We start from the raw sequence: 17,892 nt of genomic DNA, 5'->3' as shown, positions 1-17,892 counted from the left end.
GAGCTCCCAGACTCATCTTTTGAAGGTGTTGTGCAAGGTTCCTTTGAGGGTGTGGACTGTGAGGTCAGTTATAGAGCGATCACTTTGTGAAAAGTGTTCTCCCACAGGTGACAGGGAGTTTTTTGTCTTTTATCATTTTTTTGTGTAAGTGCATTCAATAATGTAGTGATTGTCTTGTTTCACCCACATTGTTGATATTGGGGCATTTAGTGCATTGGATGAGGTATCCCACATTGTGTGATAGGAATGTGTAGGAAACATGAATCTTGAAAGATATGTTGTGGGGGGAGTTGGTCGCCATAATGGTGGAGATATGTCTGCAGGTTTGCATCTGTTGTTCTGGCAGGGTCTGGTGCCCCTTTGATTTGATTTTGAGCTTACTTCTGATGATGAGCTTGGCAGGTTGCTTGTAGCCCAGAAGTGGGGCTTCAGGTAAAATTTCTTTCAGGATGTGGTCCCCATGGAGTAAGGGCTCTAACTGTTTGATGATTCCCCATACGGGTTCCAGTGTGGGGTGGTAGGTGACAACTGGAGGTGTACAGGATTTTATTTCTGAATAGAAGTAGGTTCTCTTGGGGTATTTGGGGAGCCCAATCCAGGATGTGACCTACTTCTCTGGTGGAATGTCCTCATTTGCTGAAGGCAATTTTAAGTGTGGTAAGTTTTATATCCCTGGCTTTCTCCTTGGAGCATATTCTGTGGTATCTGGCAGCATGGCTGCAGACAGAGGTGACACATTGGGGGGAGCAGGCAGGGTCAAGAGCCCCCTCAGCAGCTGGCCCAGGTGGGGAACAGAAGGGGCAGGGCCAGAGCCTCTTCTGGCTGCTGGGACGCTGCCTGGTGCAGCGCAGTAGCTGCCTGCAGCAGCGGCGGGTTGCCTCGCACCCAGGCTTGGCTTCTGGGGACAGGGGATGAGTGAGCCAGAGCCCCATTTCTCCCACCAGCCAGCATGCATGGCACCTGTCCCAACCTGGATCTCTCTCAGGCAGCTGCTTTACTGGACAGAGCAGCAGGGAGGGCAGCTGAACGTGCCAGGGGAGGAGCTGGTGCAGTGGAAGGACAGAGCCCCTTCCCCCCACAGATAACTTGGGGTGGGAAGGTGGCAGGGAAAGTGTGCAGGCCCCTGGCAGAGGTGGGGTGTGTAGGAGACACATGGGGAGGTCACGAGTCCTCCCCTCTAGATTGTGCCCCTTTCCCAGTATGGGGAGGCACCAGTCTATGGCTTAGATAACACATTTCTTGGTGTGTTTGGGATGGTTACTGGATCTGTGAAGATAGGTGTGGTGGTCTATGGGTTTCTTGTATATAATTGTCTGTAGGGTTCCATTGCTGAAGCTGATCATGGCATCCAGGAAGTTGATGCTAGTGTGGGAGTGTTCTAGAGAGAGTTTAATGGATGGTTGGTGGTTGAAGCTGTGGTGGAAGTCTATGTGGGAGTTTAGGTCATCTGTCCAAAAAATAAAAAGATCATCAAGGGATATCATAGATTTCATGGTGCATTGTCCAGAAATTCTTCTTCAAAGTGGCCCATGAAGAGGTTGGTATATTGGGATGTTCCCAGGGTTTGGACAAAGTGGTTGTTGTTAAATGTAAAACTGTTACGAGTGAGGATGAAATGAATGAGTTTGGCGATATGTTTGGGGTGGATATCTGAGGGTTGTTCATTATCTTGTAAATATTTGAGGCAGGCAATGATGCCATCATTGTGAGGAATGTTTGTGTAGAGAGAAGTGACATCCATGGTGATAAGAATGGTGTTCTGTGGAAGGTTGTTAATGTTGCAGAGTTTCTGGAGGAAGTTGGCTGTATCCGAGAGGAAGTTGGCTTTTTGGGTGGTGAATGGTTTGAGGATGGCTTCCATGAGTTGAGATATTTTTTCAGTAAGAGTGTTGTGGCCAGATATGATGAGTGCTGTGGGTTCCTTTGTTTGTATATCTGAGAAAGGATGTAGACAGTCCCTGTGGTTGGTTCATGGGGATGAGGTTGTAGAGTTTCTCTTGGCGTTGTTTGGGGAAGGATTTGATGATATCCTTATATTTCTGGGTAAACTGTGGTATGGGGTCATCTCTGAGTTCTTTATAATAGGTGGTGTTGAACAGTTGTCAGTTGGCCTTGTCAGTGTAGTCATCATAGTTGAGGTCTATGATAATGCCCCTTTTGTCTGTGGATTTGATCACTATTTGGTGGTTGGATTTCAGGGACTGTCCTGTTGGTGGCAGAGAGATTATGGTGGATGTGATGTTTCCCAGACCTGGAGAAGAGCTCTGTGTAGCTCAAAAGCTTGTCTCCATCACCAGCAGAAGTTGGTCCAATAAACGATATTACCTCACCCGTCTTGTCTCTCTTATATCCTGGGACCAACATGGCTACAACACCATCACAAAAAACAATTTATTGTTAATTAAAAGAGTGTGCCAGGACTAACTTTTAAAACTAAAATTATGACTTCAGTATTTTTTGCTGTGACTACATTTTCCCCATTTTTAGTGAGGACAATTAACCAGCCTTAATAACATCTGATTAGAAGACCTGGTCTGTTCCTGAAAATGTAAGTGTGTGGATTTTTGTCCAAATTACTAAAAGCTGTTCAGTTTAACCAAAGTCATGTCCAACTGCAAACATTCATGCCAACAAGTTTGTTTGCATAAGCATTTGGGGAAGGGCTGGTTTTCATATCAAACAGTCACATTTGAATTTTCTACATTCACCAATCAGGAACAGAAAAAATACTATCTTACTTAGTGGATCAATTACTGTCCTCAAAAATCTGAAACAAAAATTGTTCATCAAACTAGTTGGCAAATACTTACGAATACAAATGAATTCATACATACAAAAATAAATCAAGATTGGTTCACATACAGGAAAAAGAGCCATAGCAGTGGAAGCCGGAAACATAAGTCCCTTAGTCAAGTTGAAAATCCCAGCCTAAATTCAGTGAATAATTTCTTTGCAATAAACAGTCTGACCAACTCTACTGAGGAATAACTTGACCATCTCTAACAACTATCAAATTCTTTCTTTTGGTCCTCACACAAAGTCCATTGCATTCTGTGGAAAGACACCCACTGATTTCCATAGGTTGTAGATCAAACCCTTTCTTAGAGATTAGTTATACTTTTAAAGGAAAATATCTGTAATATCAGTCCAATCAATCATGGAGATGGTGTATTTTTTTAATATCCCATTATGTGAAATAGTTTGCATTTGTTCTGGTAAAATAAATCTTGTGTGTGTTCTGTCTGATTTAGTTTACTAAAGGTCTTCAAAGAGAAAGACACTGCTAGTTTACCTTGCAACATTTTGGCAACCCGGAAAAAAGGAGAATAAATACAGTGGCTATTTAGGATTTAAAAAAGAGAATAAAGTGTAGAATGTCTCATTGCAGTGGTATGTTACCATGCAGTATGCTCACTATTGGATCACCACTCAGTAGTAGGACCTTGGGAACCATAAAATAGAGGTTATTGCCAGCCAGTGGGTGTGGATATAAAGAAGGACTCTTATTTCTAAAGCTTTAGTTAGCAAGATGCCTAAGAGTGAAAGGAAGAAGGAAAAAGCACTTTCCACCTACCCTGAAACTCCAAGCTAAATACACAACAAAAAAGTGGTTGAGACCGTTTTTCTTCTCCAAATCTTCTGGGGTTGGCAAGGGGCCTTTCTGGATGCCTGAATTAAATATTACAGCACAGCAGCAATTGCCAAGTGCACTCTGTACTGGGTGGGCCACAATTTTTTATTTCATCCATCATTTATGACTTACCGCAGTGATTCCACAAAGTCAGTGGGTGTTAAAGAGAGAGAGAGGGAGAAACCTTTTCTTGAAAGATTTTCTGAATGTCATAAGGCTACATATTGCAGGCCCACTGGGCCTTTGGACTTTCTATACCACTGATTTAATTTTCATTGTGCTGAGAGAGAGAGCAAAACCATTTGTTTTATATTTTCTACCTTCTTTGTACTGTATTTCCTCTCTTGCTATCAGCTGAATGCTTCTGAACAAACCTCGGGATAACCTATAGGTGTCAGGGCCATGTCTTCCTCTGTTTGTACAGCACCTAGAACAATGGGCCCCCAGTCTTGACTGAGGATACAGGAAAATATAGAGAATTGGGAATAATATAATAGACAATAAATATGGGTTGCGGAGGTGTACACCATCCACTACAAATTTAGTCACGAGTGAAGTTGGTGGGTCCTCGTGCTAAGAGCTGCCCTATATATATATATATAAAAGAAGTTAACCAATTTTGTTTTTATAATTGTTTTAGAATTTGATTCTAAACTGGCAAGATACAATATGAGTGGGTGTCCTGTGCATAACACTTCCCCTGTGAGAGTACACTTCTTGTATTTCCATTGGATGTCAGTTAAAATAAAATCATTAGTTTTATGTCTGTCTATTTGTGTATTATATGAGGATTTGTGTGTTTAAGTGTCTATACACAGAGAGATAAAATAATTATACTGTTCTATTTTGTTGTGTTTGAAACCGACATAAAGCCAGGAATATTTGTACGCAGAGGGAGATGGGATCAGTAGAATGTTATTTAAGAAAAAAAGCATCTTGGGTCAAATTCAACTGTAATTGAAGTAATTGGAGTTACACTAGGGATGAATTTGACCCATTGACTATTGACTTTTGTAGAAATCAGATTCTCATGCTGTGAAACCCTGGAAGTCATATTTAGCAAAGAGAGGATTAAGCTTGGCAAATAACTGATTTTTGGTTCGCTGGCTGAACCAAAATATTGGGAAAAAATTGTTTTGGTTCAACCACATTGTTTTGTTCAACACAAAACATTTTGTTTCTTTTTTGAGTTTTTTAACACTTAAAAAAAATAAAATATAGGCAAATTTCAAAATGAAACGTTTGTTGTTTCAAAATGAAAAATTGGAATGTTTCATTTTAACAATATCAAAACAACATGTTTAGACTTTTCCAAACTTTTTATTTTAAATTTCCAGCCAAACTATTTGGCAAATTTGACCTGAATTCAAAAATAATTTCAGTTGACCTGAAACTGTTTTTTGTTGTTGTTTTTTTTGCAAATAACATGAATCAAAAACATTTTGCCCAGTTCTAACTCTAGCTCATTTTGAATAGACTGAACTGTGTCTCATTGCTGCAGGAAGTCTGCAGCAGGTGAGATACCATTTCAATCACTAATTTTGGATATCCAAAAAGGAGCCATTCTGGAACTCATGTTGGAAAAAGACAATCCAATATTCCTACAATAACCTGCTGAGGGAAAGTGCACATAAAGTTCTGAAGTGTCTCACCGTTCTCCACTAAAGCCTGGCAGGCACATACATCTCAACTCGCCTTTGAGCTCAGTACAGTTGCCATAATTGTAACAAGTGAGATTTCTCTTCTCATTCCCACAGACGGAAAAAGGAAGCCTGATGTGCCTAGATGAATAAGAGACAACAGCAGCAATTAATAACTCTTTATTTATTTCAGGTAAAATCTAATTTTCCCTCATTCATTTATTTAACACCATATTAAAATGCTAGTCTGTTTCAGTTGAATGCGTTTAGGTTTTCTGTTTTACAGATGAATTGCTTTAATAAGGGTCAAATTCTAATAGCATTGGGCTCACAAAAACAACAGGAGTACTTGTGGCACCTTAGAGACTAACAAATTTATTTGAGCATAAGCTTTTGTGGGCTACAGCTCACTTCATCGCATGCATAGAATGGAACATGTCAAATAAATTGGTTAGTCTCTAAGGTGCCACAAGTATTCCTGTTCTTTCTGCGGATACAGACTAACACAGCTGCTACTCTGAAACCTGTCATTGGGCTCACAGTAAGCTGTACTTTACTTCACAAAGGTGCCTATCAGCTTCAGTGGCTCTTTGGGTAAGGTACTATTCAATGTGAGTAAGGGTGGCACAATCTGGCTGTAAATCAGCACACAGCTGTGAATCTCTAGAAGGATGCACTGCATGTAGACAGACATCTTCTACGGTCTGCACAGTTTTCTTGCAGGGAACAACGCTCCAGACCTGTATGCATCTATTCAATTGCTATCTGGCATACTTATTATCTTTGCTGCTGAGTGAAATTCAGGGGGTGTCTACAAAGGAAGGAAAGTGTGATACCAAGCAACAGTGAATCTCAAAAACTTAATTTCACATCAGTTCAACTGGCTTTCCCAAGCTCCAGTAATACGAATTTAATAATTCACTCTGAGGCAAAAAATGGGCCAAATCCTTTGTTTAGGTGAGTGTCTTGGAGCTATTTGGTAGCAATATAATTTAGCACTTTATCTGAAAGAATCTGTGTATAGGACATAGTATGTCAAATGCAAAAACAAAATTTGGTAATGGCTCAAAATATATTGTTTTCAAGTTTGTCTGAGTTTTAAATGAAATTAGAGGGCCAGATCTTCAGCTGGTGTAAATCAGTGTAACTCCATTGAAGACAATGGACTATAATTCCTTATGGTCCAGTCTCTATACCAATTAAGAACAAAAGGGACCCAGTATTTTATTTGTCTTCAAGTTTATTGGACTAATCCTGCAAGTCCTTATTCAGGCAAAACTCCCAGTGCAGTCAGTTTCTGTCATCTCAAGGAGCCATGTATGGGGCTGAAATAAAGCCGTCTCTGGTCTCCTCATTACATTTCAATTCTGGATGGTGGAAGTTCTGTGAGGAAAGCAATTTCCTATTATTTTGGCCCCATAAATGGCTTCCAGAGACACTAAAAGAGCCTTTTCAACCAACAGACAAACAAAATTATGTGAATTAGGAGCCAAAGTTCCTAAGTAACTTGGATGCTTTTGAAAATTTTACCCAGAGACAAATGCAAAGTACATGTTATTTGGATTTACCTGAATATGTACACATTATATTGGTGATCCAACAGAATACAAGATCTGCACAATTTCCCTAGATTCCTTTGAAATGTGAATGTCTGTGGGGTAATAATTCTGCAGGGAAAACCTAAGTCCTGTTCTACTTAAATTTAGGTTGACATAACTATGGAGCTCAGAGGTGTGAACAATTCCCATCCCTGAGTGTTGTAGCTATGCCTTCGTAATCGCTGGTGTAGATTTGGCCAACAGCAGGTCAACAGCACAATGCTTCGGTTGACCTAGTTACCACCACTAGGGGAGTTACCATCACTAGTTACAGTGACAGAAAAAACCCTTTCTTTGCATCCATGCTGTGGTACTACAGTGGCACAGCTTTGTGCCACGGCTATACTGCTGTAGGACCCATTGTGTAAGCGTGGCCTCAGTATTAATGTAGGATTGATGTAGGGGTTGATCTTTTCTCAGTTTAATTTAAACAATTTGGAAAACATCTGAGAGGTGAGCTCCGATGGCAGGAGTTTCTTTAGCTTCTGACAGGTTTCAGAGTAACAGCCGTGTTAGTCTGTATTCGCAAAAAGAAAAGGAGGACTTGTGGCACCTTAGAGACTAACCAATTTATTTGAGCAGAAGCTTTCTAAGGTGCCACAAGTACTCCTTTTCTTTTAGCTTCTGAAGCTTTCTTATTTATAATACCTGCAAAATTTTCCAGTGAAGTTACCAGCACACAGGCAGGAATAAGTGTTAACTCCGTCTATGCAAGTTGCCCCATTTGCACACAGGTGACCACGGCAGTTGTCTATGTCCTCTTCACAGTTTACCCCAGTATAACCAGGGTCACATCTGCACTCATAGGATGCGATTCTATCCAAGCAGTTTCCATGAATGCAGGGGTTTGAAAAGCATTCATCAATGCTGGTTTCACAGTGCATGCCAGTCCATCCCTTGGGACACGTACAACGATAGTAACTATATAAGTCTTCACATATCCCATCGTGCATACAGGGATCAGAGCTGCAGGCATCCAATTGCAAACAGCCAGTAACAACAGAATTTGCAGATATTTTGAGGAATTGCTCTTCTTGAGGTTTTTTTGTGTGACCGTCATAATTTTCAATGTACGAGAGATAAATGCCACTGATTTCTATAGTGCTCATGCATCCCCGTAGGCCATCCAGATTGTCAAAAGCTTTGTCGGCAACATAAATATCTATTTCTTCTCTTAGGAAGTTGAGGCTTCCTGTGGCGACTGTACTCGTTGCAGTGTCTTTTTTATCATCTATATCAATGTGCCATCTAGACGACTGGGATAGGGGTTCTGTCATCGAGAGAATCACTTGGTGCCATTTCCCATCATTCACGGGCTGTGAACTAGCTAGGGTCAGCACGTAAAAGCCGTTGCCGCTTTGCAGCTGAAACACTAGCCTGGTGTTCTGAATGCGAATGGTAATGAACTCTGGCTCCTTCTCAGCATACAGCAGTATCACATCAGCATCCCTAGTCCGAAAGCCAAAGACAATGTTGGTGAGGTCTCTCCGTATCTTCCCATTGGTTCTGTAAAATATTGCACTGCTTCTGCCGCTAAACACTGCATTGGCAACACCTGTGCAAAGATAATAATATCGGTTGAGAAAGCAGGCCAATTTACGATTGATACCTTTGCAACATTTTCCCTACTCCACTGTGCCAGGCTGCCTGCCTCTTGTAATTTCAATCTTTCCACTTCGTTCCATGAAGCATGCAAATTCTAATCAGTGTCAATATTATGCCTCTTGGCTTCTCATTTTAAAAAATAAGAGTAAGATGCCAATCCCTGTCTCCACTGAAGTCAGTGAGCTATGCTGATTTTCATCAGCTGAGGATCTAGCCCTAAATGTTGTAACCTCTGCGGCATGCTAAGTGTTTTTGTCTAAACTCTCACTCTCTCTTAGGCTGCAACTGTGACCCTGATTCTGATCTCGTGTAAGGCTGTTCAAATCAGGAGTAACTCCATGGAAGGCGGTAGAGAAACACTAGTATAAAATGAATGCATGTGAGATCAGAATCAAGCCCTATTTCTTTGTCTTGTGCCACACTTAACGAATAAACAATAATAAAGGTCCAATCCTCAGCTGGTGAAAATCAGCATAATTCTCCTGAAATCAATGGAGCTGGGATGATTTACATCAGCTGTTGAGCTGGGGAAATAACTTTGTAAAGGTTTGTGAAATTCAGGCTGAATAGAACTGTAGTGACTGGTGTTAATTTATGTGTTGTTTTTTCCAAGATGGTAAATAGGTGTATTAGCCAATGGTAGGAATTACAAAGAATGTCTAATAATTAGTTCATGTGTTGTTGATACAGTACTTGCCTGAATTTACAATCTTTGTAAACACCCAGTAGTTCCAGAACTGCAGAAAAAATAGAAACCCTCCCACTTCCATTTCTCTCCTTTGTGAAAAAGTATCTTTAGGGGGGTTTACCAATTTAGGATGATTATGATTATATAAAGCAACAACTTTTGATTGTGAGTCACTGTCACAAATCAGGAATATTCCACTAAAGTCAGTGGAGTTACAACCAGTGTAAAACTAATGTAAGGAAATTCAGGCCCATGATGTTGATGTTCCCTCAATTTCACACTGGCATATTTCCACTGACTTCAGTGATGCTGCACTGATGGAACTTGGAGGGGAATATAGCCGTAATCGCATAGGGCTGTGAGTGTAGTTTAGTGAACAGAATTGTGTCCATTTTTAGGGCCTGATAATCTGATCTTTACACATATATTTGACATTTTTCATTGGCATTTTGTCCATTTTAATAGACAAAAACAGTCAGATTTTAAATGTGCATTCCAGGCTTTTTCAGGGTGTGTGCTATTATATAGGGCAAGGGTGGGCAAACTTTTTGGCCCAAGGGCCACATCGGGGTTACGAAATGGTATGGAGGACTGGGTAGGGAAGGCTGTGCCACCGCAAACTGCCTGGCCCTCTCTCACTTCCCGCCCCCTGACTGTCCCCCTCAGAACCTCCGACCCATCCAACCCCTCTCTGCTCTTTGTCCCCTGACTACCCCCTCCCGGGGCCCCTCACTCCTAACCATCCCCCTGGTCCCCCTATCCACACCCCTGCCCCCTGACAGGCCCTCCAGGACCCCCAACCCACTTCTTGTGCCCTGACCACGCCCTCCCGGGACCTCCGTCCCTAACTGCCCCCCCAGAACCCCCCCATCCAACCCCCCTCCCTGTCTCCTGACCACCACCCTCCCTGAACCTCCACCCCATCCGACCGCCCCCTGTCCTCTAACTGCCCCCAGGACATCCTGCCCCCTTACCATGCAGCTCAGAGCAGCAGGACAGGCTTATTGGAAAGCCTGGGAGGTGGGTGGGCACAAGCCACGCTGCCCACATGGCAGCATCACTCCAGGAGAGAGGGGACAGCGGGGGAGGGGATGGGGACTAGCCTCCCTGGCCAGGGGCTCGGGGCCGGCGGGATGGTCCTGCAAGCTGGATGTGGCCCGCGGGCCGTAGTTTGCCCACTTCTGATATAGGGGGAGGGAAGAGAGAAGGAAATGTCTCCTATTCATGCTTCAGTTCAAATCTGTATGGGTGTTAGGGTTTGTGAGAGCTGTGGTGGTCAGATAAAGCAGATTGCTAGGATATCTGTGGGCATTCTTTCCCAATTGTGGCAAATTTTGGCTGAAATAACCCTTGGGATTACCAATAAGGGATTATTAATGGGAATCCTCACGAGAAAAGAATCTGCCCTTCACTTTACTGTAAATACTAGAAAGTAAGTTTATTTGAAATAGTTTGGGAATGGAGATATAGACACTAAGCACTGTGAATGATCACATTATGCCTGTGTACTCTAAATGCTAAGGCAATGGATGTACCATTATGTCTCTTGGCATACCAACTCTTGTGCCTCATAAAATGGGAACGTGAATAGAAACAGTTTTCCTAGCATAATTTATGGCATTTGGAAACATCAGTGTTTGTAATGTATGTATTTTCAAAGTTTACTTCAGTTCTCAGAGAAACAACCAACTAAGATTTTTTAAATCAAAAACTTAAATACACTCTTGTGTGGACATTATTAAGCACTTGGCAATGACTAGCTGGCTAGTGTGCTGTTACTCCTGTTTGTGACAGTGATCATAATTATCTGTCTCTTACCTTGTGCCTCCCACATCTACTTCTTGCCTCCCACATCTACCTACCTGTTGTGTTTCATCATAGACCTACAATGCAAGCTTTTTAGTGCAGAATCTGAAATTATTATATGTGTGTATAGCACCTATCACAGCTGGACCCCAGTTGCTGATTGGGGCTTCTAGGTGTCCACCCCACACTTGCCCTGAAGGGGTTAATGCACGCCAGATGGGCCAGTTAACTTATTAGGCTGAAGGCCGAGAGAAAAGCCCTAATTAGGGGATGCTCACCTGTGCAGGAACAGGCAGGTCTTCTATAAAGCCAGGGAGCTGATAGCAGGAAGGCAGCTGTGGGGAGGTAGTCTGCAGTCACTCCCTGGCAGAAGGGAGGTGTGTTTGGGGGCTATAGATACAAGTAGCTCACAGTTGCTCACTAAGATGAGGGAGAAGAGAGGCCGGCAAACACCAAAGAAGTGGGTAGTGCCAGAGTAGGAAGCAGCCCAGGGAGAAAGCAGCAAAGTTGGGGACTGAACAGACCTTGGCTGCATGTTGTAGAGACTTGACGGACTATACCTCGGAAGGGTGGAACGCTGAGTGACCTAGCCAAAGGGCCAAGTCACAAAGAAGATGCTGCATTTCCTGGAGGAAGAGAGGGGCTGCAGACCAGAGAGAGAGATGGAACGATGGTGTGTAACCACTAGGAGAGGCGTTGACCTTGTGAACTAATCCCCAGAGTGGCCAGAAGGAGGCATTACCCTAGCGGCGAGTGGAGGCCCTTGTTACACACCTCAGTACTAATAATAAACAATAATAACAACAAACCGATTCAGTTCTATTGTCTGTGAGTTTAGGGGAATATTATTATGTCTGTCTACATAGAAGTTTGGAAACTAATGCATGGAAACAAAGAGATAATTAAAGATACATAACATATCTGTCTCCCAGGAGTTTATGAATGTCCATTATGGCAACCCCTTACCATTGCCACATAAAAGAACACTGAGATCTAAAGTTAAAGACTGCTAAAGATGTAGATTGCCTTGTTTTTTAGCAAAAGGAAACAGTGCAATTACTTCCCATCCATATGTTTATACTCCACTATAATCAGCTAAAATTGTTGATAAGATATCACCTATTAGATTTTTATAATCAAAGAGAATGTGTAATATGTTATTTAGGATATAAATATAACTATGTATTTTAAAATATAAATGTGTTTTAATACTCACTCTGACTGACCTCTTTTTCCTGTCTCAACAATAACCTGCATCATATGGATCTATTTGCAGGGTGCTCCGTTTCGTCTATGTTAGAAATCTTTTGCTGACCAACTCTTCAGTTCCTAGGAGTCAGCTATTCTAACTGCTTCCATTGCACTTTGTGTACAGTAATCCTGCTTCACAGCATCATGGGGGTATTTTTGGAGAAAAAAGGATGATTTTTGGAAAACACCATAACAAAATCTCAGTGTGCTTTTTAAATTCCATGCTATTTCAAGGGAGGGGAAATAGAAAAGCGATATCCAACACATTGGCAAATGTTCTTATGATAAGTAGTGGTCATTAATTTTCAAATGAACAAGCTTCTTGGAATTCTCATGCTCTTTATTAAGATACCAGTTGAAATGACTATCCTTCAAATGCATTGCTAGTGTTAGGATGCTTAAGATAGCTTTTAAAGATCCTTCACTTTAAGAAAATGGAATAAAGCAGTGTGCAGGAGTATGTCATCTGGCATGTCTTTCCGGAGGAGGGAGAACATCTTAAGATTAATCCTCTTATCTCCTTGCAGTGGTGCTCTGATGGAACAAAGTGGTCTATTTTATAAACATGCCAAGTAGATGCATTGATTAACTGAAGAGTAAAGCCCCTGCAGGCAATATTATCTGAATCCTCACTCCACTGCTTTCAAAATGGAAGGGTAATTTTAAAAAAGAGGCCCAAGATTAAATGGATCTTAATTTGTGATCAGCCACAGATGATGGCTGAAACTTGAATTTTAGTATCCCATTATTCCATTCATAATACTTTTAATAGCAGTGATCAAGATTCTATTATTTATTATTTTATATTATCATCATTAACAACAAACAAAATTCTGCTGGGTTGCATGAGAATTGGAATGCTTGATTTAATTGAACAGGTCATGAAAATCAACGTTATCTGAAGTTCTTTCAGTTTCCCAGAGGTTATAGGGATGATAGAAATGTACCTACATTCAAATCCTTGGTGTACCAGCTGGCACTGTGCTTCATGAGGACAAGGGCTGAGCTCACACCACTTAACTTCCTCGCATGCTTTCCCTGCTGTGTTTGGGGGGCATGTGCAAGTGAAGTCGTCCCAGATAGAATAGCAAATGCCGCCATTGTGGCAAGGGTTGGACTAAATGGAAAGAGTAGAGACAAAGTGTTAGCAAGTAGCAGTGGAGTCCCACACAAGGGAAGGCAGGATTTCTTGGGATAAAACGGAATTGTGTTTACTTTGGATTGAAAGCTATAAAGCCTTACAGGTTCCAATCATGGATAGCAGGTTTAGTAAATGGTTATCCTTACCTCACCTTTCATAACCCCATATATTTTGCTGCTGATGCCCACGATGTTCAGCACTATTCAGCAAAATCTGCTCTTACCAGCATGTTTATTTGTTTAAGATGTCATTACTGTCACATATTGCATGGGAACATTCATGGGCCAAAAGAGGAGTCCTTGCTCTAAACATGGAAACATGCTTTGAGAAATGGCATCCTCACCTTGCAAAGATTGTCACCAGTACAGCCCTGGGTCACGTTGATCAGTGTTCGGTTGATGACAGAATACAGTGATGTGGTAATGGGGAAAAATTCCAGTTGTTGGTTATTCAGTCTTAAATCTTGGATACAGCCTTTAAAATACCCACCATTTATATCAGTTTCTTGTTTGTCTGGTAGTCCTCCAATATAGAGAATATCCCTACTTTGGACTGTTAGTATTGGAGTAGAAATGTAGCCTAGCTGTTGAGATGACTGGAACAATTCAGCCCTATTTGGCTGTATTTTTAATGATATTAAGTAAAAATTTCCATCACTCACAGTCCATGTGCCGAACAATTTGGTGGAATTTGAGGCTAACATGACTAGTTTCCCATCTTCCAACCAGATCCTTATATACAGAGATGTACTGTTCCTCACAGCTAGTAACAAGCCAGAAGACTTCCGTGTTCGGACAAACATTGATATAGTCATGTTTTCGTTCTGACCAGCATCAACAGAAAAAGCAGCATACCCTGAGGAGTCCTCACGTCCAAATCGGCCTGGCATGTACTCTTGAAATGAGGGGGGAAAGAGAGAGAAAATAAAATAATTTAAGACTAATTGACTAATGCAGGCAGCACAATGATCAAACATCTACCACTAATAAAGAGAGGCACCTGCTAGCATTTAAGGACAAAATAAGGATTTGATTCTGGTCTGAGTGGCTTCCATGGGAAAATTCACATTGGCTTCAATGGGAGCAGGGTTAGGCTTTATTTTGGTGCTATAAGGTACATTATTACACCACATTCTTCCCCTTTTGCAGCTTCTGTACATCTTGTGAGGATGTGTATCCAGATGGTTTCTCAGGGCAGACTCCAGCACAGTTATTTGTACTGGTCATAAGAAGGGTGTATTTTGAGCCCAACCTAACTGTTATCATCCCCTAAAAACCAAGGGTACAATCCTGGCACCACTGAAGTTAATAGAAGTTTTGTGATTGACTTCAGCTGGGGTAGGATTTCACCCCAAGACCATATGCACTACTGCTGGCGTAGGGAAGTGTAACCCATTCCAAGTGGACCCCTATGCACCATTAGGGATTTATCCTCAGGGAGGGCAGGAAATGTTTCCCCTACATATACTCCCTAAACATTCCCATCAAGGAAAGTGGACAATGTTAAATCAGGACTAGGTCTCCAAACAAAGAGGCTGATAAGAGCATATGCTGATTTAGCACATGCTCTTATTTTCTCTTTGGTTTCTACACATCACCACCCACTCTGGAGCTGTGATAGCCCTTTATTCCCTTGGCAGATTACACCTATGCTGATCTGCATCAGCCTAGATCCATCAGTGACTCTGGCTCCCAAATTGTCATTTCTATATATGATCAGTCTCTGCCAACACATGACACTGCTGTACCACCGGGGTAGGCAAATGATCTAGAATCCAAGACACTTTTTAAAAAAATTGTGTTTATCAGTTAAGATGATTAAACCAGAACTCCTCTCTTTCTGTCACTCTCTATTTTCCATAATGAAGCTAGGGATTTTTAATTAAGAACAGAAAATGTCTCCCAAACCACTGTAATTGAAACTATTTATTCTGATGCATCAGCTTTTTGAACCACGGTATTTCTATTCGTTTTACATTTTTTAAGTTTCAAAATCTTGTTCTTCATATTGTAGGCTTTCTGCCTAAACGCTTTCAAGAGCTATTTTTTTTTAGCATGTCAAATGCATAAAAAGTGTCAACCTGGTTTAAAGAAAGAAATCGCTCCTGTAACTAAAGAGTCAGAGTCCTCTTTTGTGCAGTAAAACTCATATGTCAAGTTTCTGCCTGCAGCACGACTTTTTTTATAACTCGGTTATAAAACCCATGAAAATAGGGGATTGACTGTGGAAACCCTAACAATCCTTTAACAACCAGGGTGTTACTATGTGCCACAGTAATATTATTTAGTAAGGGGAATAAATCCCCGACTTGCTCCTGAATAGACAATTTCATAAATAACTACGTATGAAATATTTTAATTTTATGAAAGAGATTATCCACATTTTTTTCTTTATCTGCTTGTTAAAACCATGACATGTAGAAATAAATCTTCCCTTTTGCTGGAATGGGTGTTTTGAGGTATGAGAGCATTGTAGAGTGCACCCTCTCTAGAAGGCAGTCCTTGAGAACTAAGCATTTTCCATGTGAAAAAAAGCGAGCATTTCTAATGGAGTGAGGAGCTGGAGCACAGGAGCCTTGCAACCTCCGAAGGACGGGTGAGTCTTAGAAAAAGGTAATACTGTACTTGAAATTTTTCTATTACTTTGCCCCCCACACACACAAAAAAAATACTGAATCTGATCTTGGGTTTGATGGGACACTTAGCATCCCCTTGGTCAATATTAACCTCTTGTGTCTCTACATCTGGATGCTGATCAAAATAAGTCAACATCTGTTTGTTATTTTGTATATGTAGTGAAAATATTGCCTCATGTCAATTAAATCCTTGGCAGCAACTTTTCTTCAAAAGGACACCAGCATTTCTTATGTTATCCCTCGCCACAAGTCCCTTCCTCCCCAATGCCATACTGTTTTAAGTCCTGCATATATCTAACATCCATGTATCAAAGTGGCATGGTGGTATGATTTGCAAGGAATATTGTGGTTAGCAGAAAAAAATACCAAATACTTTTTAATCATTCTCAACAGTTCTAATGCAAGAATAAGCCTCTCCCGGCCCTGAATGGTTTTCATTTCACTTCATATAAAGAGTCAAACATATTTACCAGATGTTCTCCTACACTCCAAAGTTGCTTTTCAAACCTTTGGATAAATTACAGCTGGAGTTCAAAGCAGTCTGTTAGAATTACCTCTCAGACTTTATCATTTTACATTAAAAAAAAAAGAAATAAGGTATCAATAACTATTAAATACAGCACATGAAATGATATAATATTTAAACATTTTGAAAGGGACTTCAAGATGCAGCTTTCTGGTGAAATACATCCAATAACCCCCTGGGACCAGATCCTCAGCTGGTATAAATCAGTGTAGCTTCATTGCCTTCAATGCAGCTATGCCAACTTGCACCAGCTGAGGATCTGGCCCTTTGAATCTAGCTAGGGCACTGCTGATGCTCTTCATTTTTTTCCAGACTGCCTGGTTTAAAAAATAAACTGTCTTTTATTCATCCCCAAATTATCATGTGTTAGTAGAAACTTAGTAATTTGTACCAAGGGGTGGGGGGCATTTGTGTGTGAATACAGGGCCAAATCCTGCACACCTTCCTCAGACAAAACTCCCAGTCTGAGATCAGTAGGCTTTTGCTGAGAAAGGAGGGGAGGGTCCAGTTCAAAGTGTTCCAGAAAGGTGCTATATTTACAACCCTGGAGAATGGCGCACTCTGTTTATCCACATAGCCGGTAGAGCATAGCAGACAGCAATACAGGGACCTCATATTGTCCCTCCAGTTTCCCTCAGCTCGTACGTGGAGGATCACATGGAGTAGGGTTGCCAACTTTGATTGGATGAATTCCTGGAGATTTCATCACATGACATAAACTTTAATTAAAAATTCATTGTTAATTCCTGGAGACTCCAGGACAATCCTGGAGGACTGGCAACCCTAATGTGGAGGAAAGTGAGGGTAATTCAATTTCCAGGCCTATTCAGGTTTTGGCCTTTCTGCTGATTCTGCCCATAAGGATGCCAGTTAAATGGTTTTTGAGATGTGGGTGCATGTTCAGTGGGAAATTGACTCATTTCACAGAGGCAACCAGGCAGCTCTCAGATGGTAACAGTTATTGGTAACTCTTACCCTGGGATGGACTTCAACCAGCTAACCAAAGATCCGATTACCAATCCTCAGGCTGTTCGTTCTCCCTAGGTTGGTTGGTAAAATGATGCTATTGACTGTCAGGCTTAATCTGCCGGTGAAAGCTCAGATATGATTTTTTTTTAAATGTCTAATTTTTTTCATTTGTTCAATATTTTATTCATTCTTCATTTACCCTCAAAAACAGGAGTACTGCTTTACATACAGATACTGAGACTCACTAGTACCTAAGTGAGTTTTAAAAATAGGACTTAAGCTCCTAAGGCTATGTCTATATTACAAGTTTGTGATGTGATTCCCCTGTCATGGACATGTACTCACACTAGCTGTCATCAAGCTAGCTAGCCCAGTTTCAGAGAGGTTTGTAGTCAGCCTGGC

The 17,892-nt window shown here is 41.3% G+C and overlaps 1 protein-coding gene across 4 annotated transcripts in view; it reads right to left on the bottom strand.

Annotated features, from left to right (window-relative positions):
* Nucleotides 1-17,892, bottom strand: part of CRB1 (crumbs cell polarity complex component 1) — a 159,207-nt gene that overhangs the window by 36,628 nt on the left and 104,687 nt on the right. For 3 of the 4 annotated variants that reach the window (XM_084636292.1, XM_084636293.1, XM_084636294.1), the window contains exons 7-10: nt 13,704-14,254; nt 13,171-13,336; nt 7,518-8,424; nt 5,284-5,412 (exon numbers count right to left, since the gene is read on the bottom strand). In XM_084636292.1, the coding sequence (XP_084492418.1) occupies nt 5,284-5,412; nt 7,518-8,424; nt 13,171-13,336; nt 13,704-14,254 (1,753 nt within the window). The remainder of the gene's footprint in view (nt 1-5,283; nt 5,413-7,517; nt 8,425-13,170; nt 13,337-13,703; nt 14,255-17,892) is intronic. The other variant, XM_084636295.1, reaches the window with a different exon arrangement.

The sequence above is a fragment of the Lepidochelys olivacea genome (genome assembly GCF_965140295.1).
Source record: "Lepidochelys olivacea isolate rLepOli2 genome assembly, chromosome: 8".
Classification (NCBI taxonomy): Eukaryota; Metazoa; Chordata; order Testudines; family Cheloniidae; genus Lepidochelys; species Lepidochelys olivacea.
This window is presented reverse-complemented; position numbering and strand designations above follow the sequence as displayed.